At 49.6% G+C, this 23,761-nt stretch overlaps 1 protein-coding gene and 1 long non-coding RNA gene across 5 annotated transcripts in view; one reads left to right on the top strand and one right to left on the bottom strand.

Annotated features, from left to right (window-relative positions):
• The window catches only part of ADA2 (adenosine deaminase 2), a 50,289-nt gene that overhangs the window by 7,865 nt on the left and 18,663 nt on the right, over positions 1-23,761 (bottom strand). For 2 of the 3 annotated variants that reach the window (XR_003573711.1, XM_027905596.1), the window contains exons 2-8: positions 15,415-15,740; positions 12,862-13,087; positions 5,890-6,100; positions 2,683-2,810; positions 1,512-1,602; positions 1,103-1,211; positions 15-172 (exon numbers count right to left, since the gene is read on the bottom strand). Coding sequence is in view for 2 of the 3 variants with exons in the window: in XM_027905596.1 (XP_027761397.1) it covers positions 15-172; positions 1,103-1,211; positions 1,512-1,602; positions 2,683-2,810; positions 5,890-6,100; positions 12,862-13,087; positions 15,415-15,740 (1,249 nt within the window). In the remaining variant the exon portion in view is untranslated. Of the gene's footprint in view, positions 1-14; positions 173-1,102; positions 1,212-1,511; positions 1,603-2,682; positions 2,811-5,889; positions 6,101-12,861; positions 13,088-15,414; positions 15,741-16,800; positions 16,975-23,761 lie in introns of those variants that run through there. The other variant, XM_027905603.1, reaches the window with a different exon arrangement.
• Positions 1-23,761, top strand: part of LOC114069067 — a 27,666-nt gene extending 3,905 nt beyond the window's left edge. Inside the window, exons 2-4 of one of the 2 annotated variants that reach the window (XR_003573719.1) lie at positions 4,415-4,476; positions 12,765-12,899; positions 23,533-23,761. This is a non-coding gene — a long non-coding RNA (uncharacterized LOC114069067). The remainder of the gene's footprint in view (positions 1-4,414; positions 4,477-12,764; positions 12,900-23,532) is intronic. The other variant, XR_003573720.1, reaches the window with a different exon arrangement.

Below are 23,761 nucleotides of genomic sequence, written 5' to 3'. Positions count from 1 at the left end.
TTTTAACAACATACCTGGTTGGAGATGGGACAGACTTCTACGGGAATATCCCTCTTCAGAGACAAACTTTTGGCTACTGGGTGTTTAATGAGAGCGAGTCCGTGGCCAATCCTGCTGGTGTTCAGGAGCAGTGCATCCAGCACATTACTGTCTACAGAGGTGCCCTGCCAGTCTGAGCAGAGACAGGTAAGGGTGAGTTACTGCAGTGCTGTGAGGAAGTATGTCTTCTCAAACTGCTAGATGATTTTGTAAATAAATGCCCCAGTTGCAAGGTAAGAGGGTTTCCACTTGCATTTTCAATGAAACAGGGATTTAGTTCTGCCCAGGATATTGCTCAGCACGGAGATATCCACTCAGTTCACCTGGCTTTAGGTGTCCACAGTGTTTCTCTTACAGCTAAGCTAATCATGCTGGTCTCCATTCATTGTCAATGGAGAGAAGCAATAACTTGTGGGGAGTAGCCTGTGCAGTAGGGTGAGATGTTCTATGTACTGTGCCTTAGAAGAGCTTGTTACTGCCCGTGGCTACAAAATCAGCCCAGGGTAACTAGTTCAGAACCAGACACGTTCTCTGGAGATGTCAACAAGCAATACACATAATGCACAAGTTAGACACAACTGCCATGCACGTTTAGGATAAATCCCACCCATACTGACTGAATAATGTATGGCCTGTAGTAATACATTGGCCCAGGAATGAAGGGTACATGAGTTACTTTGATGAGTAAAGACTCAAGGCTGCCTCAGATATTTCTTCACCTTTAAATGTAAAACAATGGCTCAGGAATTCTGCTGCCACTGTGAATGGGAGGTGAGTGCCGCTCCAAGAAGGAAATGGCTACCAGCAATAACTCTTACAGCATGACTCCGTGTCAAAGACACTAAGCAACATGACACCTGCAGTTAAATGCAGGGAGTAGGTAAGGGAGTGGTCCTGTTGGAATGCTACAGGAACAGGCTGATATGGGGCGAAACATGAGGAAAACTGGTTATGTACACGTGTATATGCACACATCATCCTGATACATCCAGGCTTGCTGCTTCTGTGCTTTGCAAGACTTCAGTCTTGCCTCTGCAAGCAATAACAGGCCTTGAGTGCTTACCTGTCTCGCCAGCATGGAAAAAGTATGGCAAGCTGACCCCCATGGAATACGGGATGGTCAGGGCATCCTTCAGGTCCCATAAAGAATGACCTTCATCCTCATCACCAACCTAGAGGAAAAAAGAAAGGTATTTTTGAACACACTTGGGAAGATGGTGGAAATAACAGCTATATATCACTGAGGTGCCAGCTGTACTGAAATCTCAATGCTGTGGGGTGGGGAGCTGGTTCTTTCAGGGGATTTTGTCAATTACCCTGAACAAAATCCTTAGCTGGAGGATTTACAATCCATTAACACTGATTTCAGTACAGCAGCAGAGGTTCTGCCTCTGGTGTGCAACATATGCCATATTATACATGTAGTTATATCACAGGGGGTTAATTGGAAGCCACAGAAGAAACACGGTTACCAGGTCGAAGCCTGCCAGGGTGTCTGGGAATTGGGCTCTGAGCGCCATGGCAGTGACGATGGCTTCTTTAATCTGGGAAACATTCAGCATCCTAAAGAGCAAGAGAGAGAAATCAGTGCAGAGGCTCACTCCCATGGGCCTGCCTTCTTTGGGTTTGACTTGTGAAATGCGGCCCCCAGGGGTATTTCCAAAATGCAAGTTGCTCCTGAATCTGACAACCATCTTCAGGTCTCCAGAGTAACAGCAGCAGAAAATTGATATTATGAAAGGAAGCCCCTGAATGACCAGGAAATGCCTGGCTAGACCCTGCTGTCACTTAGTTGAGGCATGCCTGTCTGACTCACTGGCTTTCACATCCACCAAGCAGGGAACACAACAGCGTGGAGAGAAAATGTTTAATTTTCTTTTCCTCTTGACTGTTTTGCTGGGAGGTGAGATACTAACTGCATTTCAAGAGAGTTTTAAATTTGGGGTTGTTCCAGCCCTATCAGACTTCAACATCTCAGCTCATTTCATAGACACGCTGTGTCCATACCCACGCTGTCCGAAGACAAGCCAGCTCTGAGCTGGAAACGGCACCGTGCCGAACCGGAGCGAGTAAATGCTGCTGAGAGGTCTGCTCTGATTGCTCGGGATCACCTCACATGACTTCATGGCATCTGGCTGACTTGGAGAGCAGCCTCGTGCCCGCCCGCAAGCAGCAGCACGAACATACCGTACAAAGGCTGTCGGGAGAGCAGCGCTTGCGGGGTCCCACGGGGGCCTTCGCAACACCAAGTGCCCATACTCGGGCACTGCTGTCACTGCTCCAGTTCCTGCAGAAACCGGGAGTGTGTCCAGGCTCAGGAAAAGCCTTGGAGACGCACACAGGCAGCCTTTCCCTTGCTCGTTCACGCACCCAGGGCTCACAGACTCCCGTCCTCTGGCGCGCACCACGAGCTAACCCCGCTCACTTCGCACGTACACAGACTTATATAGATGATTTCTCACACTCAGCCTTTTACACATGCCAGGGAATGCCTGGGGAGTCAACACCCCGGGCCTGGCAATGCACGTGGACATTGCTAACCAACTGTGGCGCTTCAGCACTGCTTCTCCTGGCCTGGCCCCCTCTCTCCCAGCACAGCCAGCCACGCAGGGCCGCTCTTAGCCCTGCACAGCCTCTACCTACCTGTGCGCTGTAAATATAACCTTGGCTCCAACAAAGTCAGGGTGCTCCTTCACAAACTGCCTGGTCACTTCCCGATAGGTTGCCACAGACCAGGATTTATTGTGCTGGGTGCCATCCAGTTCATACACCTGCGGGGTGAAAAGCACATCACAAGCAGTAGTTAGAAGAGGTGTTTTATTGGAAGATGGGAGTAATGAACTGAAGAAAATCTTGGAAGAAACAATGTGTTACGGTCCTGGGAGCAGGGCAGGAAAAAAAAACAAAACAGTTAAATCTGTGCAGAATATTATCTTCTTGAAGCCTTTACCAGCTGGCAAGAACCAAGGAATGGTTTTCCTCCCTCCTATGTGATACAAGAAACAAGTTTCTCTGTGTTCAGACACGGCAAGCGAGTGCCCTTGAGTACCCAGAGGAGCCCATGACCTCTTACTCTCGTCTGTATCAAATGCTGGAGTGTTTTGTCCAGCCGTCTGGCGGCTCACACACTCTGTGCCCTGCGGTGGCAGTCTGTCAGCCAAGGCAGCCCCCAAGGCACGCGAGGGCTGAGTTCCATAAGCTACCAGCTGGGCTGGGCTTCTGCTCCCCTTTGCCAGAGGTTCACTCCGTGACCTTGAGAGGGTCGTTTAGTCTTCCCATGCTTTCTCTGGCTGTGAAGTGGGAAGAATAATCCTTTTGGCATGCTCTGTTTCATCAAATTACTCTGGGGATTCCTCGCTGCCAAGGCTGTACTCAGGGCTTTTGCCCTGATTTCATCAGGGGTGTAGACCCTGAATGCCCCCAGTGATACTAACCCACAAAAGCCCTGCCTGGAGTTGCTCACTCAACAGTGGCTGAATCCATCCATTTTCTTCTCATCTTTCTCACCAATTTTTTCTCTTTCAACCTTCTCCTCCACCCCTAAACTGCTCTCCTCCACCTTCTCACTTCTGCCCAGTGCTGCCCCTTGCAGTGATGAGCCTCGCTAAGCCCCCACGCTGTGCTGACCCCCTTGCAGGCACCAGCAGCCGTGGGGCAGCTGCAGATGCTCAGAGGGGACTCTTCCCCAGCTGCAGCCCATGGGAATGTGAGACTTTACACAGCTGAATCTGCAAACACAGCTGGGTTTGGGGGGCTTTTCCACAATGTTTGCTGTTTCGCATTTAATCCCAGTGTTCATTTACTTTACTTCAGGGGCCGCCTCTGGCAGGCTGTGCTGCAAGGAGAGGTTTTGCAGTGTCAGTGCTGCTGTCCAAGCCTTGTAGAGGATCTCCAGCCACAGGAACATCTTGTTATTCCTGTCACACCCTGCTCACCTTGACTTAAATGGCAAAGTGGTTCCCTTCCCTCTCATCCCATCTTCAGCCTGGTTGTCCTTTCCCTGCTGGTGCTGCCCTCCAGCCCAGTGTGATTGCAGCTCCTGGCATCCCTCACTGTGGTACCTGGGCTGCAGGCAGCCTGCCTGTACCTCACAGCACACCGAGCTGCTGGGTGTGAGCAAGCCCCGGGGCTCTGGAGGCTCCCACATCGGCAGCCAGCATTAGGAGCTGGATGGGAAGCAAATCTTCCCTGCCAAGCCTCCCTTCAAAAGACTTTACAACCATGTCTAAGGCCTGATGGTAAAGGCAGGGTATTTTCCAGTCAGGCCCACGCAGATTCTCTTGGCCCAGAAACATGTGTGACCTGGGGGGATGCCAGTGCTCGCGCTGTCTCACAGCACAGGAATTTTGACATTGCTGTTATTTTCTCTTTTGAGGTACCCCAGAGACAGATGGTGACTGAGTTCAGAGCAACTGCCTTATGACAACCCTCAGCAAAGTAAGATATATGTAAACTTTGTGGTCTTCTCCCCCTCCTTTTTTTTTTTTTTTTGACTTTTCCAAACACCCTTCTCACCTCAGACACAATCGAGTGGCAGACTGAAGCCCTGACACCGAGCTCTGTCTTGCTATGGGGCCAGCCCAAGTCTCAACAGGGCAGGGTCAGCAGCCCCCCTCCCCAGCTATTGGGACAAAGCCAGATCAGCCTCCAAATTTGTCACAGCACCTGCCTGTCTGCTGGTGGGGGTGGCTGTGGAGGCCTGCCCAGCAGCAGAGGTGGTTTCCGGGGCACAGACATTCATCTGCAGCTGTCTGGAGCCTCCTGGCCATTGCATGCAAGGGCAGGGATTTAAGGAAGATGCTGGCAGGCATATTCAGGAGTTGAGCCACCAGAAGGACATCAGCATGGCTACTGAATCCACTGGACACCGTGGCACCAGCAGCAAGCTGATACCTGCATTCCCACGCACAACCCACCACCACCTCCTGGTCCTTCAGATGCTGCTGGATGAACCTTGTACAGCAGCTTCATTCCTGTTGTAATGGACTGTTGAGAACGTGGAGGTAGGTGGTGTAGTGAGGAGCAGCAGCCTTGATCTGTTTGCTTTGATAAGGCATTTTCCCCTCTGACAGAACTCCCAACCCCATGCTACCCCTCTTGGAGCTGGGCTGGAGCATCTTGTGGGAAAGGTGTGCCTGGAGTGCTGAAATTTTCACTGGGAAAGTGGGAACTGTTACACAGCCAAAGAATAGTGGTGTGGTCTGCTGGTGCTTGGGAAGGTATTAAGGCAGAGAGGGTTTGTAGGACAATCTGACCAGCTTTGCGTGACACACAGGGAGAAAGGCCTAAGCCATTACCATCGGATTTTAGTGTTAGGGGCAATGAAAGGAACAGTTCATGCTTCAAATACACAGCCAAAATTTTAGGTTGTCTGCAAACTGTGCAAGACAGTGCCTTTGCCAATTGATTGAGCCTATTCAGAGAAATCATTCTAAAATAAGCTGAGGATTGAAAATAACATAACTATCCCAGAATGAGTCTCTACGCAAGACAGGACATTTTTCCAGAATAGCTGCCATAGAACAGGTGATCCTGGTGCAGACAAAGCTGAGTTACATCTTCCCAATGAACAATATTTTGACACAGTTCCCAGTCAGATTGTAGAATGCAGTTTTGTGCTGATGCCACAGTAGGTATCTCCCTCAGCCATTAAGAACAAAGCATCCCTCACTTTCAAGCCCTTGCCTATGCAAATCTCCACAAAGACCTTTGAATATGATCAAGGTTTTCCAGCGTCCTTAGAAGGGCAGGTATGCAAACATCCAAAAACTAAATTCAAGATAGGGCTTGAAAAAAGTTACAGAGAAATAAGGATTTAAAAGAATACTAGAGAAGCCAAAAAATACATACTGCAGGCAGGATAGCTCTTATCTCGACATACTGCACGTTATCTTCATAGAGCTCCAGCAGCCCCTGGTAGAAATAGGCCTTGAACACAGGTGCATAGCAGATAAGTCCAGAGGCAATGAGAAAGATTTCTTCAAATCTTTGCCAAATGAAAGCCTGAGAAGGGTAGGCCAGCTCAGGGGCATCTGTCACCAGGGTCAGGTTTCTCAGCAAGCTGTAGAGAAGGGAAAAGAGAAAGGATGAGGAGAACACACAGGACGACTGGCTTTCAGCATGCAAAAAGCCACCAGCTGGCAGCTGAGTGTTGGGTACAGGAGGAAATAGATTCCTCCAGGATCAATAGGTGTGACTTTTGTTGTCAGAGACCGAGCTTTGTGCACATGACACTCTCCCACTCTCATGCTCTGGGGAGCAGTTGGGCAGCGGCTGTGCTGAAGGAGGTCTCTTGGGCAGGACCAAGAGAAGGTGCAAAGCCCTTCCTGACACAGTAGGGGCCCAAAATTCAACTCAGAGCCTGTTGGCGCTGCAGTACAACGGGCGTAACAGAAGTCATACCAGAGATGTTGAGCTATAAGCAGGGTAAGACTGGGTGTTCAAAACCTGCCCCTCCCTTTTTCAAGGGCAAAATCTTGAGAAGTAATAGAGTTACAAAAGCAAATATGATGCATTTATATCACAAGAATTGCACCCTGCTGCCCAGGGGTATCCTTAATCCAAAAGTAGGCAAGTACATTACTCCTGCAGACAATAAATTCCCCCAAGCACCTTCAGCACATGTAAAATGGTATGACACTTGGCCCTCTGTTCAGCACCTAAAAGCAGACTGAGTCTCCAGGAGATGCCATGTACTGTGCCACCACCAACATGCTTATTGAGCCCATAAGTTGTCCTGGTACCTTCATATTGTCGAAATATACCATCTAAATAATCGGGGGAAAAGGACTATGCATCACATATAATTTTTCCCCACCAGTGGACCAACCCTGACACCTTGCCTGCCTGCCTTGCTGATGCCTTCTTCAGGGAAACAGCTGATAAGAAGGTCCTGGCTTTTCCTTAGTGGGATGGAAACTCCCACTGTTTCCTCCATAAATTCAGCTGGCATATAAGCTTCTTTCAGAAATCCAGAGAGACGGTGGGCAGTGTTATCAAGCAGGGTTTAAAGGAGCTAGTAATTGCAAGATTATCTAATTGTGAGTGACAGCTTGCATTTAGGACAGAGTGAGCCTCTGTGCCACAGCACCATCCTCTGACAAGCTGATAGCCTTCGTCCCACCTGAGGCCTTGCCTCTGGCAATGGCTGGTGGTCATCTGAAGAGGAGTTCATAATAAATTTCTCAGGCCAGTGGGCAAAATCTAAATGGCAGTATAGGGGTGATTAGCTTCATTCCTGGATGGAAAAATGGAAGCCATTGCAGCAAACTGTAGAGCTGTTTGCTTGCAGGCAGGTGGGCTCACCAGTCAGGCCAGGCCTGGAGCTCATCTCGTGTCAGGGGGCTAAGCAGGTTCAGATAGAAATGCCTTCAGCCATGCTTCAGCTTTCATCCCAGTATATTGTTTCCCCTCAATAACAGCTACTGATCTTTAATAATGTTCTGTGTTTGACGTCTTGGCCTCCGTCCTCGTGCAGTGTTCTGCTCTGTTATATGGGAGGTGTGGGTTTGATTTGTGGTCTTATTATCTTCATCCAGGACGCTTCTGTATTAGCACCACCCCCCACTACAGATGTAAAATGTGATCTGGTCCAAACTCATAAACTAAGACATCCTGGACAGAGATATGCCTTTGGAGTCCCTCCATCCTGCCCATAAAACAGAGCCCATTCCCCTAGGAGTTGCCTGCTGTTTCACTCTCTGAAGATGCTCTTCCAGGGGCTGCACTTTCATTTCTTCCTCACTCTGTTAATTTCTTTGCCAGGAGCAATTTTAGAAGCAAAACTGTTCATAAAGAAACGCTCGTACTCTGTTAAGGATGAGATTTTAAATGCCCAACAGTCGGGAAAATTCAGAGTTAAGGTTTCCACAGCAACTTCGGCTCTGCCTTCCCATGCATTACAATAGGGGCTTTGGTGCCATTATCACGTGACACTGGGCAACCCCAGCTACTGTTCAGTAATCCATGCAACCAGAGGAGACTGAACTGGACCATGGAAGGGGCGGGCAGCGGGGAGCACGCAGCAGTGGGAGACACCGCAGCATTACCCTAGAAACCAGGAATGCAGGAGCCAGGAGCATCTTGGAGGCTCTGATCCAGCTGCTGGAGCTCCTCGGTGGAGGCCAGCCATCAGCAGAAAGGGTGTGCTGCCGCTCATCAGGGAGGGGAGAAGAGGTTTCGTGTGGGAAGAGTTGGGGAAAAGAGACTTTTCCACTTCCCACCTGGCTGAAGGTTAGCTCCCTTCCAGCTCCGCACGCCAGCGGAGAGCACCTGCCCGGAGCCGAGAGCCGAGTGGGGCTGTTCCCACCAGCCCTGCAAGCACTGAGGGAAAAACCTCCCCGTGGATCAAAAGGCCGTGCAAGCCCGTTCTCGCCACTCCATGCAGCTCCTGACAGAAATACCTTTGACAGATAAGGATGGGTGGTTAGTCGGGCTCCCACCACTTTCTCCCCTTGTCCTGTGAGAACTCGGCTGCTCCAGCAATGAGAGGGCTCAGGGCTCCGCTCCCTGCCTTTAAATCTAGCTGTACAAACTTGTGGTTGTTTACTTAGCCTGTGCTCTTGGGCTAGAAACAGTAATAAATCCCCACACCACCCTGCTCCTAAAGGCACATAAATCAGATTCTACTTTTCTTTATAATCCCCTTCCCTTTGAGACTGATTATTGATCCCTACAACTGTTGAAGATTTATTGCATAATAGTGATCCATCCCTGATAACTAGATAATCTCCTAAGGGTTCAGGGGCTTTTGCCATCAGTAGCTCATGCAGATGAAGCAAAGCTTAATAAATACATCTTTTCCTGCTTTTCTGGAATGGGCCTTTGCCCGTGATCAGGTGCAGACTACAAATAGCCTTCCATGTCATGTCATATGTGCACCGAACAATGCTATTGCAATGCATATGCCCAAAGGGGTACAGCTAAAATGACCAGCAATGCATTATTTTTTTTTCAACTGTGGTTTGCTTTCTCTTTTCCTGTTTTTTCCACCCGGTTTTCCTTTCTTGTGCTGTATAATGCAAGAAGCGAATGGTTTTGTTGCCTGGTTTTTGAAGGGATCCTTTTTCCTTCTTCTTTTTCTATTCTCGATGGGTAATTATGCCCCTCTCCTCACTGTAGTATCTAAATGTCTTCCAGTGGTGCATTAAATAGTGTGACTAACATCTGTCACATGTGGTTCATTCGCTTTCTCTTGCTCTCTCATCCCCTCTTCTTCTCCCCAAGGGGAGACTTGTAGAGGGAGTGGAGCGCTTTGTTTCTGTAGTGGATTTTTATTCTCTCTTCCCCCCCCCCCCCCTCCCCCGGCCATAATGCACACACTGTCCTATTTTTCTGTGAGATAAGGCGGTCAGAGGACATGGAGGGGAAGGTGATGGTGGTCTGGGCAGCCGCTGGTGCCCAGGGGAGTTGTCCCCGCAGCCTCAGCCGCGGTGTCGGCTCCCTCACAGATGACTTCATCCTGGTGATGGAGAGCTCCGCTGGGCCGGCGGAGCTGCGCTGCCGGGCACGGCCTTAATCCTCGGGCTGCCGGTGGGGGGTGTGCGGTGGTATTTTACAGATAGCTGGAATGTCAGTGCTGTTTCCCTAAATATCTAGGGGTATGCTCTTTCTTTAGAGATGGTAGCCATTATGCTGCATCTTGAGGGGGAAAAGAAATGGCATTCTCCTGTATCGTAAATAACCAAGGAGAAAATAAGTGAGGATTGTTTTTTTTCTTTTAAGTCTCAAAGCAAAATTCCCTTCCTTGCACTATCTCCTGGCCCATGGTCTCCTGACTCTCCTAATAGCATCCTTTTGGAAGCTTACCAGTAACACAATACTCCAGGGTCTTGGCCCATGAGACGTGTGTTTTGAATAGGAATGATTAGAGCTTCTTTTGAGGGAAACAAGCAAAAACACTTCCTTCCAAAACACACACACACACGTATATGTCCCTAAAAACACAAACAGCAAGAATGTAATGCAGATACCTCTTTCTCCCACCCCTTCCAGGTCAGGACTGCTGTAAGGTGAAAGAGGTGCAGCTACTCAAAAACATTTCCATTGTTCCCTTCACATTTGCTGATCCGTTCTGCCTTGCATGAGAGCCCTTCCTTGCTGCCATATTCCCTTGACACTTCCTTGAAACCACCCAACTATCCATCCGTTCTTTCCTCTGACATCTGCTTTCTCTCAGCTTGTCAGTGCTCAAGGGCAAAGAGGAGCACAGGAAAGAGGTAGCCTGGGATGCACATGTTCAAGAGACTGGGAGAGTTTCCAGAAACTGAGAAGCAGAACAGATTGGGGCCTATTCCTGGCTAGAGACCTATTTCCAGACGGCCAAAAACATTCCTAACCCCTAGACTAGTACCCAGGGATTAGATGAAAATAGGAGGGGAAGAGCCTCAATGTGGCTGTTGTCCGTGTGTTTGCACATTATGCGCAATGACTCCTCTGTGATTTTGTGGTGATGAGCATGGAAGGGCAAGAAATGAAGGACAACCTGCTCAAATGAATTAGCAAGCACCCAGGATGTGAGAGATCCAAATTTGTACTTGCTCTGGCACACGTTTGCTGAGGAAAATCACTTCATCGGTCTCTGCCTCAGCTTCTCCTCCACATTTGGGGAGACCCTTTCAGCAGGGTCTGTCTCATGTCCCTGTGCAGTGCCTGACACAATGAAGTCCTGCTCTGACTTATGACCACTAGACAGATAACTAACACAAAAGAAGAGGAATGTGGTAATGCTGCCTCTGAAAACAAGCCATGTTTCCAAACAGGACCAGAGGTAACCGAATAATGTACAGCTCCAGTCTCCTAGGTGTATAAGATGCCTTGGCCTCAAGCCTCAACCAGACAGGGACATCACACTGTGGAAATACAACTGAAAACAAATACAACTAAGGGTTGCTCCTGAGACAGTTCTAAATACCCAGTGCAATCGCTTGGGCTTTAAGGAAGTGAAGCTGTTTCAAAATCCAATCTCTTGCACATTATTTATGGGTCTCCTGGTGGCGTTGAAGAGAGCTGGTGTTGTCATCTTTCCCTCCTCATCATTCCCTGTAGAAATGGAAGGGAACTAACTGGGAACCAGTTTTCTCTTTGGAAGACATAGGTAAGTGACTTCTCACTAGGTCTTATTTTGTCCATCAAGTGTCAGGGCAGTTGAGCCTCAGGATATAAAAGGTCAAGAGTCTGGGGTCTGGCATTACTTTCTCCTTCCCTTCTGTACCTCTGTAAGAGAGTGAGAGTGGGTGATAGTCTGGAGAGTCACATCCCTCTGCCCTGCCCCTTGCTGTTGTTGGGAAGGGAAGGCAATATCATGCCAGAGGTCTGGCAGCTCCTCAGCTTCCCAACCCGACCTCCTTTCCAGACCTGTAGGACACAAAGTCCGGACAACTTCCATGTGGAGGGGATACCAGCTCCCTAAGAGTTAAAATGTCTCTGTATAAGAGCACAAAACCTCCCTAAAGAGGGAGGCACTACAGTCAACCATACCAAGTTTCGCTTAGGAAATGCTGTTAATTAGGGTCATCTGTGTCACCTTAATCCCAGCCTCTCCTTGTGTGTTGGCATGGCGATACTCTTTCATTACATGACATCCCATACTATTTTTTCCTGGAGGACCCCAGCCCCGGGAGTGCCATGGACAGCAGTGTCCTCTGAATGGATGTCTACTCAATATTTTCCTTTGTCCTCATCGCTCAGTGTCTGACTTCATGCATTATTTAGTGTGCTCTCTCCAGCCCCCACCCCACTCCACATAGAACTGCATGCTTCCTCCTGGCCTTTTAGGCAGGGCTTTGTCCAGGGATCAATGGCCCCTGGATGGGCAGATATGATTCAGCCAGAGGGGGAGCCAGGCTATTCGCAGCCACCTGTAGGTGATTAGATGGTAGGTGGCTGCTGAGCAGCCAACTAATGCCTGGTGTACTGATAATAGGCTGCCAGCAGTTAAAGTAGGAGATGCCTGCAGGGAGAGAAACTTTTACAAGAGGGTGAGTGATGCTCTGGGGAACCGTCTGAGGTGTGAGCTCCTGGACAGCTACAGGAGGCCTTGCCTGTAAGGGGAGAAGCTCTGTTAGCAGGAGGACGTTGAGGAGGGAAGAGTGTTACCAGGCAGAGCTCCTGAGCGGGGTTTGTTGGCTCAGGCAACGTCCAGGCTGAGACAAACCCCTTGTCTGAGGGCGGGATGGTGAGTCACAGCTCCTGCTGCCTGAGCAAGGGTCCTGTTGGGAATGAGTGCCTCGTGCTTCAGGGTGGTAGGTGCCACTGGTATTTCAAAGACAGCCCTCAGAAAACAAGGTTAGTGTGTGGAGGGGGAGGTTGGGTTGGGTTGCTAGGGCAGTAATAAACATAAGTAGTTTGCCCAACTTCTTTCTCCAAATCAAGGCATTGACTTTACCAACACCTTTTCTGCTGCTGGGGAGAGCCTGTTCATCAGGTACGTGGTTTTCCTCATCCAGTAGTTGGGTACCTCACCGGATGAGGCACTGTGCAGCCCTGTCCCATGCTGGGAGCAACTCCAGCCTGGGTGCTGAGGAGGGGTGGGGGCAGGTCACACAAATCTACTTAAACCACTGTCCTCAGCGTGTCTCTGCAAATGACCAGAGTGAGTGTGCACAGAAAACTTCAGTTTTTATGTTCTCTAACTGTGGTGCACTTAGTGCTGTATCCTTCAAGCTCTTAAATCGCTATTTGCATTTTCTATGTAAGCAGTCCTAAATGGTGTTCCCCACTTCCAGAGCAGCAAGCAAACGGCACAGCTGGACCAAAATAATCCTGCTGGCTACGCAGTGCTGTCGTGGAGTACCAGCAGGTTTGCAACCCCTCTCCACTCACCTGCTGTCAAACTCCGTCACGTTGTGCAGCTCTTTCCGGTAAGTCTCTAGCAAAACCCACTGGGAGCACTGGGCTGGCAGTGGGTGCGGAGGATGCGGCTTGGAAAAGCGAAATCGGACGGTGCCCGTGCGGGTGAAGCAGATGTAACAGTCGGGGAGGTAGGAGGCATTGTACACCAGCCAGTCCACACTCAGCATGGCGTAGTCGTGCAGGTGTAAGACAGCACCTGGTGGGAGGACAAGTGCATGCTAATAATGAGTCAAGGCAGCTGAGAAGAAGGAGCCAAGGTTTAATGTGATGATAGTTTGAGTTTGCCCAATCAGGGGCATCTGGAAAAGCTTCTAGATGGCTATGAGTGATCTCTCCCAGCAAAGACTGCGCGGCTGCTCTGCATCCCCCGGGCTAGGGGATGTGGCCCTCTCCACATCAAACACTGGGCAGGCAGAGCGTGACAGCTCCCTGGGAGCACAGGGAGGGGGGAAATCAATAGGGAGCTCTGCTTCTCCACTGGGATGGAAAATGCTCCGAGTTATTAAAGGTCTTTCAGACAGACTTTGCTGTGAGCTGGCTCAGGCCCCACTGATTTAAAGAGGAACTCACACAGTAGGCAGCAGTTTACAAGGCATGCTAGCTGTCTGGAACACCTGAAGCAAAGCTCTGTATCTAAGCTGTTTGAATCCCAGCTTCAATTTTTGCAGCCAGTCTGTGGCTCTTCTTTCAGCTCTCTGAAACTCTGGCATACACCAAAATCCCAGACCATGATACATTGGGGAATTGCACTCAGATGCAGAAGTACAATCTACTTCTATGCCTTACCAAGAGCATACTCACTCACATTGTACATCTGCTGCTGGCCAACACAAAGGGCCTCTGGGGTGCTCTGTTATTGTGCAGTATGTTGGCAACTGCCAGTCTTCCTGGCACAGGAAGCATTCTCTGTATGCTCACCTTCCTCATCGTTTCATTGGGCTAAAATCTCTCCTTCTGCAGAGACTTCTTATGCCACTGGTGCTTGAACTAAACTTCACCTTTGTAAAGGGAAGATACTGTGAGAGCTGAAGTCCTAGATATATATTTTATTAGTCTAGGGGAGACCTCATGGTCAGAATAGCTTTGATAGCCTTAGGGGTAAAGAGAAAAAACATGAATAGCAAGAACAAGACAGAAGACTGGTATGTATTTGACATTAGACAAAGTTCAAGACTAAAATTTATAGTGAACTAATCTGATATAGACTTTAATGTGCATAACCTCCCAGTGCAGGCAGAGGGACTGCCTGTTAAGATGCCGAGGAACTGTGGTTGCTGCTCTCAGCAGAGCCAGTGTGACAGGCTGGCCATGCTGCAGCTGTCTAGATCTGACCCTCCTCAAGCTGGCAATGTCACCTTCTTTCCTATGTGAGCAGCAGCAGAACTGACAATAGTGCTTGAAACAACAGGAACTCCCAGGGGCTCTTATCAAGACTAGATCCTACTCAAACAGCTACAAGGATGTGATCTCGGCCCTAAAACCCGACAGCTCTTGCAAAGATTCCAAGAAGCCATTTTAACATCTCCTGGGCTGAAAAGTGTTAACTATTTGTTTTGATTCCAGCTTGGTATCAATGACACTCCACTGAGTGAAGAGGGGAGGGTACTTTTAAATTCTTTAGTGTTTACATTTCTGACATAGTAATCATTTACGGTAATAAATTAGGATGCTGCAAGACAGGGATCTGCATCCCACAGCAGAAACTGGGAGGCAGAAGTAGGGAAGGTTGCTTAAGGTCCCATCCAGCCTGGCCTTGAACACTTCCGGGGATGGGGCATTCACAACTCTCTGGGCAAGCTGTTCCACTGCCTCACTACATCTGAGGGAAAGACTTTTCTTCTAACATCTAATTTAAATCTCTCCTCTTTTAGTTTAGTACTGTTCCCCTTTGTCCTGACACTATCTGCCCAAGTAAAAAGTTTATCTCACTCTTTTATAAGCCTACTTTAAGTGCTGGAAGTACTCAGGCTTTGACTTGTATCCAACAAGCAAAGAAACTTGCAGTGCTGGAGGTAGCCCCTTCGTCCTCTATTGCCCCTAACTTTCCAGTAGATGTCCAGGTCTGCTACAGAACTGCTCTCAGAAAGTCTTTTTTGGAGATACAGTACTTTTGGCTAAGCTGTGGAATAAGTCGAGGTTGGTAGCACGTCTGTGAAATGTGTATGTGGGAAAAAGAAAGGCCCTGGCTGGAACATGCTGAGCAAATGTGGATGTTATGTCTTGTTGTCCGTGCTTCCTCTGCCCTTTCTCCACTCTTGAAAGGCTGAAGAATCCATATTGTAAGTTAAACCAAATGCCACAATTGCTGGAAATGTGTATTCATCCAATCCATCCCCCTCTTCCTCTTTCTCCCTGCCCCGTCCCTGAGCTCAGAGGCTGGGCTTTTCCTGGAACCCAGGGAGCACCACTTAACAGCTCTCATAAGATTCCCTCACACACCTCGTGCTTTGACCCAGCTCAGCCACAGAAAGCGAAAGGTGAGACAAGGATGGGTAAGGTGAGCAATCCTTAGGCCAAGCCTACCTTTAGGCATGCGCTTTAAGATGCTGAACACCGTGCTCTGATCAATGAGGCTTTTGGCCCGGAAGAAGTGCATGCTTGGGGGAAACTGTCCCGTGGTTATGGCTGTTGCAACTTCCTTCTTCTTGAGGTTTACGAGCTTCGTACTGAGCTGCTCTTCCTGCCTACTCAGCACCAAATTGCCCCCTGTCTGTCGGGCTCTCTCCTCCTGCATTAGGGAGTCCCGGTCCTTCCAGAGTGGGGTGGGGAGGCAGAGAGGAGCCAAACTCAGGAGGAGGTATGCCAGCTTTATGCCTTGTCCAGCTGAGGGCCTCATCTTAGAGCTGCACCTAGGCAGGGGGGGAAAGATTGAAGCGTTAGCAGAGGTGAGAAGTGACATCTGAGCAATGAGCCCTTGGGATATGAAGTTGTGACACAACTTCTGCAGGATGGGCCAGCTGGATGCTCAGTGCTGAGGAAAGCACCTGGTACTACTGTCCCCTGTATTTAGGACTATGCATTAGCACACTCTCCATGATGATGATTGCACACAGCAAGACTGTGGGGAGGGGGAAGAGCAGATATTGAACCTTGGATCAGACTGGCAGCACATCACACAGACCTGCAATACAGCAAAGGTCTATCCCTGGAATGGGAGATTCGTGGGGTCAGGACTCTGCTTGCAAACTGTGATAGAGCCCTGTCTGAATAAGAGGTGCTGGTGACAAGGTCGTGGCTGTGCTGATCCCAATAAGGGAAGCATGGGCCACGGGATTTGAGGTGCTTTTGGCTTTCGCTTGAGCTAATCAGATCCTGCTTCTCTACAGTCAAGAAAGGACCGCCTTGCACCCTTTCAGTATAATCCAGCTCTCAGAGGGGTTAATTTATAGGAAGAAACCCCCATAGCTTCCTCTGCAGTGATAGAGGTGTGTCCCTTCTTTGCAATCCCAGAAGAAAGAGGATGGACGTTAGACCATGGGAGTACTAAGAGATTGCAGGAGACAGGCACATGTGAAGTCTGAGAGCTCTGCCCTTCCCCAAAAAAGCACAACTGCAACATAATCCTTCAACACCAGGCTTTAGTGGCCCTCCTCGCCAGCCTCTCCAGAGCAACACAGGCTGGAGAAGGGCTCGACATTTTAAAACGGTCCCCTGTGGATTACACAGAAAGTCCCTGCTTGTGCACGTGTTTTCTGCTTCCAGCCTCTCCTCCACCTGTGGGCCCACAAGGATGCCTTTGGCCCCGGTAGTGGATCCCACGAGATGAAGGCATGCTGGGGGAGCAATCAGCTGGGAACAGAGCGGGGAGAGGGGGGAGGTGGATGCATCCTTACATCAGGCCTGGCTCTGAACTTAGAAAGAGAAACATCCTAAAAAAGGTGTTATCCCTGGTGCGACTGACTCACTTACTGTTAACTCGCCTCTTCCTCGCATCCAGCGCTCATCCAGCTGCCGCCCGAGAGAGCGGGGAGCAGTTCTCTCTCCAGCAAGCCGGCACTGTCCCGGCAAAGTTAAGGAGGCAGGATCGGTGCCGGCGCTCACAGTTCCTCTTCCTGTGCTGCCGCCCCGGCTCGCTCGGCTTTTATTTATCCCCGGCCTTGCTGCCTCATGAATATATAAAGAGGAGGAGGAGGAGGCAGGGGAGGCGATGAGAAAGCGGGACGCGGGTGGCCGGGCCGGCGGCTGAAGGGAGCCCTGCTCAGACCGTCCCAGGAATACACATAAGTTCGGCTATCTAATCCGATACACAGTACAGTGCGTTTAATGCCAGCAAAAACACTGCAAATTCTGCTTACTAATGTTTTTTTTACCCGAAAAAGCAGCAATTCGTACAATTAGTTTTAAACGATTTTGCCCGGTCTTTGCCAGCTGTGCGGATCAGGCAGATGTCAATCCAGCCGGCTGCCCCGGGACTACATCGGGAACGCAGGACTAAGCTTGAGCCTGGGGAGTAAGTCAGGTGGAGGGGGGGCAGTCCGATCGAAAGAAAAAAAAAATCACAGCATATATAGTAATTTCAGCGTTTTATTTTGAGCACTTGAATGGACTGAGTTTTAAACTTATTTAAAACAGATGTTACATAAACAGCTTCCAGTGGAGAACAAAGTCCATTTGGTTTAATTTAATCAAAATTTTAACGACTTTAAATTTGAATTAAAAAATAGAGAAAGATCTTGTAAGCCAAAAGCTATTGAAGACAACCCACAGCAGTCGCAAAGATCGTTTTTGAGGCAGAGAAAGTGGAATCTGGTCAATAATATGTTACATTTTGTTATCTAGCAATGCTGCAACAGACTGAAAGCAGAGTGGAGAGCCCACTCTGAATAACCCAGCTGGACACCTGCCAGATTTTCCTCCTCTCCTGATCCCTTTACTCTTTGCTGTCATCAAGATGGATCCCAGGATCCATGCAGGGGTAAGCCAAGGATCTGCAATACTCTCCAAGCCCTGGCCAGGGCAGCATGGCCAGAGAGTGCCCTCTTGCCTGCTCCTCAGCAGGATGGGGTATTTCTTGGATCTGTAGATGATCCTGCTCCTAAAGGGAGATCAGAGTTGTGGAAAAATGACACAAATATGCTCAGCAGCAACTATTAGTTGATGAAAGCAACCCAAGGATGGGAGGTATGAGGAGGGAAGTGCGTGGAGTGAAAAAGGATGGTTCAGTAAGGACAGGCATTCTGCCTGCAAAGAACTTCAAGGGAGCAATTTCAGTGAAGAAAGGGAATTGCTCTAATTATCTCATAGTAGTAAAGCCTGGCATTAGTTCCACAAAACCAAATTCAGGCTAAGCAGTTAGAAAACTCTCTCTGCAGTCAGGCACTAGAGACAGGTTGCCGGTGTGGAGCACTGACAGGGGTTAAAATGCTATGTGAAGGATCTCAAACATCTTACAGCCGGACAAGGGTCTTGGAAATGCCTGCCAGAGGGCCTCTGAGATCTGCAGCAACTGATTTATCCTGTCAAATCGAGTTTGAAAAACAAAACTGAAGTCCAATGCTAAAACACTTTTTTAATGGCACTTTTTCACGTAAGCAGTTGCAGGCATTGCCAGGAGAGTGCTGTACAGATGTTGTGAGGGTTGCGCTAGGAAATAAGAAGGTGTTTGAGATGCTTTACTCCCTAGTAAAACGTGGTACATGCTCTGAAAATAGAATTCATGGTGAATTAGACCACAGCTGCTTTAAGGCAGGATCCGCCTGGGCACGAGAGGTGGAAGGAGGACAACCTCACAGGACAACCCAAGCCAGGGTATGGATGTCACCAGCCAGGAGCCTGTGGGAGGACCTGGGTTCCTCTGGTGCCTGCAGGCATTCACAGCCCTGGTTTCAGACCTCTCTGGAAATGGGAGTCATGGTACAGAAGGACTTGCCCTGTATAAAGGCCTAACAAGGAATGTTATAGGTGAATTCTTGCTGAGAAGCGGGTAGCCCGCCTGGAAGTTGTGCAATAGTCCTGCGTGTCTCTCCACAAGACTGTGATTGCAGTTCCTGTCCAGTCTTAGCTGGTTCCTGAAATAATCTGGAACTCCCTGGCTCTGGTCCCACTTGCTGTTTAGCCAGGGCTGATAGGGGCACCAATCATGCTCTGTCTTTCATCAAGTAGCCCAGCCATTCCCTGGTTTTCTGGGTGGTTTCTTGCCTATGCTGACCTCCCAGCTGCTGCAGCTGTACCTGGCAGTGTTCCAAAGCCCCGCTTAAAGCTGCCACGGGTGTGTCTGTGCAAGCTGCAGGCATAGCCGTTCTTTAGGCCCAGCTGCAGGTCAGACGCATGGGAAGCTTTAAATAGCTGGTGGCCAGCACTTAGTGCTCTTGGCGAATTCCCCTTGGTTCAGTTTCAGTTCCATAGGCAGACCAGTTTCTTTCAAACCTTTCAAGCTTCTAGGAGGCGGCAGATACAGTCAGCTCCAGCATGTTTTCCCACCTCTCCTTCCTGCATCTTTCCTGCTGCAGCCCCAGCTGGGTGCCTGCTCCCATCGTTCAGTCCCTTGCAGCAGCGGTGCAAAGGAAAGTATGAGCAACTGTGGGGAACTGCAGGAAGGGGGAAGGACCACAGAGGCAGCAGCAGCTTTAGGCTTGTGGATTTGTGTTTTTCACTTCATCTTTCAGCTCAGCACCTCACACAGTGCTTTACAGCATCCTGCAAAGTCCACCTTTCTGCTGCAGCCTCTGCCTGGAGGGTCACCTTGCTTCGTGCTGCTGCAGATCCCAGCCCCTGATTAAAGCCTGGCAGTGTGTGTAGGTGATAGCAAAAGATGCAGCGATAGCAAATCCAGCAGAGGCTGGACCTGGGGGTGATGCAGACTTCGCTGTGCTTCCTGTGTGGGCAGCCCATCTTGTGTAAGCCAAATCCAAACCAAGGAGCATTTCTGAGTGTACAGAGGGGCAGGATATCTTTTAGCTTTCTCGCCTCTCTGGATGTGCTGATGTCTAAGCTGTGCATAGGAAATATCACCGAGAGGCCGGGAAGATAAGGCTGGAGCTGGGAAACACATTCCCAGCTCACCACTTAGCTATTCTGTCCGTGCCAGCTATTCTGTCTGGCCTCATTTGTGAAATGGGACCAATTCCCTGCCTAGCTTCAGTGGTTATTTGCTGTATTTGCCAGTGAAAAAGCCGTGGTCCCCTGGACAGTGGCTGGATGGCTGCTGTTTGAAAGCAAGTCTGCATAAGGGACACAGCCTATTTTGGAGAGGAAAACCATGAGGTAGGACAAGGGGCTGGAATACAGCCATAGGGGAGCAGGTGCACAGGTGAATGAGGGCAAGCTGTGGAGAGTCTCTGCCTCTCTGCTGGGCCTGGGCAAGACCATAGTGTCAGTCCCAGCTCTGAAGCAGTCCCATCCCCTGGTTTAATGCCTGCAAAATGCTTAGAACACGTAAAAGTGCTAAGTGCTATAAATTATTGTTAAGAATAGCCTGTCCTGGGATGCTTGGGACGATTAAAACCTCCCCACTGGACTGCTAAATAACCCCTGTTTTTGTCTAACTGGGCACAGGTTGGTGTTTTTATTTCTTTCCACCCCACTTTGTGCCCATCCAGGCAAAAATGTGGGCCATTTCCCAGCCCAGCAGGGACATCAGTGAGAGCCCTGCAGCAGAGAGAATGCTGGTCTGCCCTGGGTCTTGCTGGCAGCATTGCTCCCCAGTCTACAGCCAAGCTCTGCTCACCCTCAAGATGCTCCATCTCCCTTCCTAAACCCTCCCTCCCCTTAGCTGCACTACCATGTCTCAGTGCATCTGTGCTTCCACTCCTCAGTACAGCCATAGCTATCCAATGATTTAAAATGAATAAGACACTTGAGATGCTACAAGAACAGGAGCTGCTGATGGAGAGAGCCAGGGAAAGAGCTAAACACCACAGTTAATGATGAATCATTCCAGGAGCGGAGTCACTGATTTGTAATCATTGCCTGGCTCCCAAATATAATAGCCATGAATTCCTCTGACCAGCAACTGAGACAAGGTGATTGGACTATTCCCAGCACACCTGCAGAAATTCAAATCTTGCTCACAAGAATGGACTCAGGGCTTTGGAAGCCAAGCAACTCCGAGCTCCAACAAGAGGAGCACTGCAGCCAGCACACACTCCAAGCTGTTGCTGCTCTGCTAAGCTTAGCATGCAAATAAATAAGTGAAACTGCACCATTTCCTCCAAAATCCTCCACCCGTGTGCATCCCAATTCCCTGCTGCTGTTATCACACACTGGAGGTCTGGGAAGGGGAAGTACAAAACAAAGTGAGCTTGTGTGTACAAGCACCTTGTTGCTTTGGAAGCAAACAGCAGGCTGCCAAGGGCTCCCAGGGCAGGAGCTGAGAGCCTTGGGTATTTGGGAAAGAGGCTCAGCACCACCCAGGACAGGTCCCATGCTGTCACCAAGGTTTCTATGCAAAGTTTCCCAGAGACTATTAGTGCAGCCTCAAGTTTATTATCTGTATTCTTGTACTCTCTCCCTCTCCTACCTACAGAAGCAAATATGAGAGCAAACTAGGCAACTGAAATATGCTGAATTATTAGCAAGTGTACTTGACTCACTCTCCCCAGGGGATGACTTTGGGGAAGAAAGAAGCCCAGTGCCACTGTGGGAAGTGTTTTCTTGCTTTTTGCATTACTCACATCAGGTTTCCTGCCTGACCCATGGTGTCTATCCATCAGCAGGCTGTGGTGACTCCCAGGGATCAGTGACTCCCAGGGGGGTGGGGTGGGGGGGTGGTGGCCTTAGTATAAAGAGATGGGCAAAATTCCTTTTCCTAAAAGCTATATTCCACCCAAACATCCTTTCCACTCCCAGCCTCCTATTCCACCTACATGACTTTCCCAGCCAGAACCTAAAACGAACCTCCTCTCTGCCCTAATCCTTCCACCTCTGCCCCCAAAGTCTGTCACAGACGGACACAGAGGATCTGAGTTCATCCATGGTCACTCTGCAGCTGTGAGATTCCCTGTGACCTCTGCCAGCACATCCTGTGTCTCCATGTCAACCACCTCCTCATCTCACTGGCTCTCCATTTCTCTGTATCTACATCACTCACGTTGCTCCACCATCACAAAGACTTCAAGCCCAATCAGTAAGAAGTACAAGGCCCTGTAGCAGCAAAGCACCGTGTTTCTCTCTCTCACCCTGGGCTCTCATAGAAGTCCCACCAGAAGACACATATACTACACTGCATCCCAAAGCTATGGCTCCATCTTATACTCTGAGGCTCCAGGAGTGCTTTGGAAGAGAGGATAGCAAAGGCTGGGACCACTCTGGTAGCTACACCCAACCTTCAGCTGCTCAAAAATCACCCTGCTCTGTACGGTTTCTTCTCCATTTGTGTGCGAGGCAAGCAAGTCAGCGTTTGGAACGGGTTTGTAATACAAAGTTAACAGTAGTGAGGAGCATTTGAGTTAAAACCTGACTGCCCAAAAGTGCCTGTCTTGTAGCCAAGCTTCATCCTGCCTAGGCAAACCTCCAAACTTTATTAAAAGCCTTGAGATGTCAAAACAAAACTTCTACGTCGTTCCCTTTACAGGTACCTCCGTACACCATGCCACAAATGCAGACACTGGCTTCAAGCCAGTCAGCACTAGTAGCACTGCCAGCAAAACATCATTCCCCCAAGCACTACCCAGCTCCTTAGGCAGGGCTGGGCTCTGCTGGGATTTATATTGCTATCAGCTGTAGCAACACCTGAGCAACAGAGCTCACAGCAAGGTGAAGAGTGTTCACAACACCAGCCTCCTGCCCAGGGCACACACTCAGCAGCAGCGCTCAGCCACTTGGGATCATTACAGACAAAGCTCAGGGCATTTCTGGCATGCCTAGACTTGTTCATCCTGTTCTTCAGAGGCATTTCAGCCCAGCCCATAACACTGTGCCTCTTGTCCCCTGGCACCTCCCAGCCTTATCCTGCAGGTACAGTCTCACCTTCAGCTGAATCACTGATTGCCCCGAGAGGTGCTCTGTCACCAAAGCACTGCAGCACTCCCTGCATCACCACAGCAAGCAGCAAAGCCCTCAGTGCACCCACCCTAACCTGGCTGACCAGAAAGGCATGAAACACATAGTTCAGTGCCACTTTTGCAAGACCTTCAGCAACAAGCTGCAGTGTGATCACTGAACTCACAAAGTGAGGCACAAACAGAGGGTTCAAGGAGGCTTGTAAGGTTTTCGAGCCCAACAGCCCATGTCTTTTGGTATTCACGAGAATGCAACCAGTTCTCAGCCCAGCTTGGGAACAGATAGCTCAAGACCACCTTCTTTCAACCACTGGTGAGAAAGCCTTGTCTCTGGAACCTCACAGAGAATGGCCCCAGGTGTGATGCCATGAGCTTCACTGTACAGCCATCACCTGTGGGTGGAAGCACAGCTGCTGGAACCATCCCTTCCAGCTCACCCCTGGGATCCCAACCCACACCTAGCAAAGCCCTGTCCAGAGTGACATGTTAGGAGCCCTGGGGTGCAATTATCACCATCTACCTAAAACTCACCATTCCCATGGCCCTCCTCAGTTCGAGAAACAGCCCTCACGGCTGCAGCACACAGTAAGATTTTGGCATGTGGCACATACGTGCAGGAATGCTGCTGCTCATCCCTGCTTTGCATCATAATATGTGAGAGCTTCTTCCTTTATGTTCTGCCTGATCGATATGTCCTCTGCAGGCTGTTTCCCGCTGTGGTTCCCCTCTGCTGGTGACAGCCGAGGCAAAATCCCAAGGCACATCAGGGACATAGGCATCAGTCAGCATGTCAGCCGGGAGGAAGCCTCGAGGCTGGCTGCTCCATGGAGGAAGGTGAGCAGAGGGTGACGGAAGGCAGGCACGGGGCAGTGACGACATTGGCAGAGGCACAGCCCCACGATACCCAACCAAGAGGAACAGCTCAGGTCTGG

This window comes from Empidonax traillii, unplaced genomic scaffold, assembly GCF_003031625.1.
Source record: "Empidonax traillii isolate 1590-97213 ecotype Southwest subspecies unplaced genomic scaffold, ASM303162v1 scaffold25:size3598162, whole genome shotgun sequence".
Classification (NCBI taxonomy): Eukaryota; Metazoa; Chordata; class Aves; order Passeriformes; family Tyrannidae; genus Empidonax; species Empidonax traillii.
The sequence above is the reverse complement of the archived record's forward strand: the minus strand, read 5'-3'. Positions and strand labels throughout refer to the sequence as shown.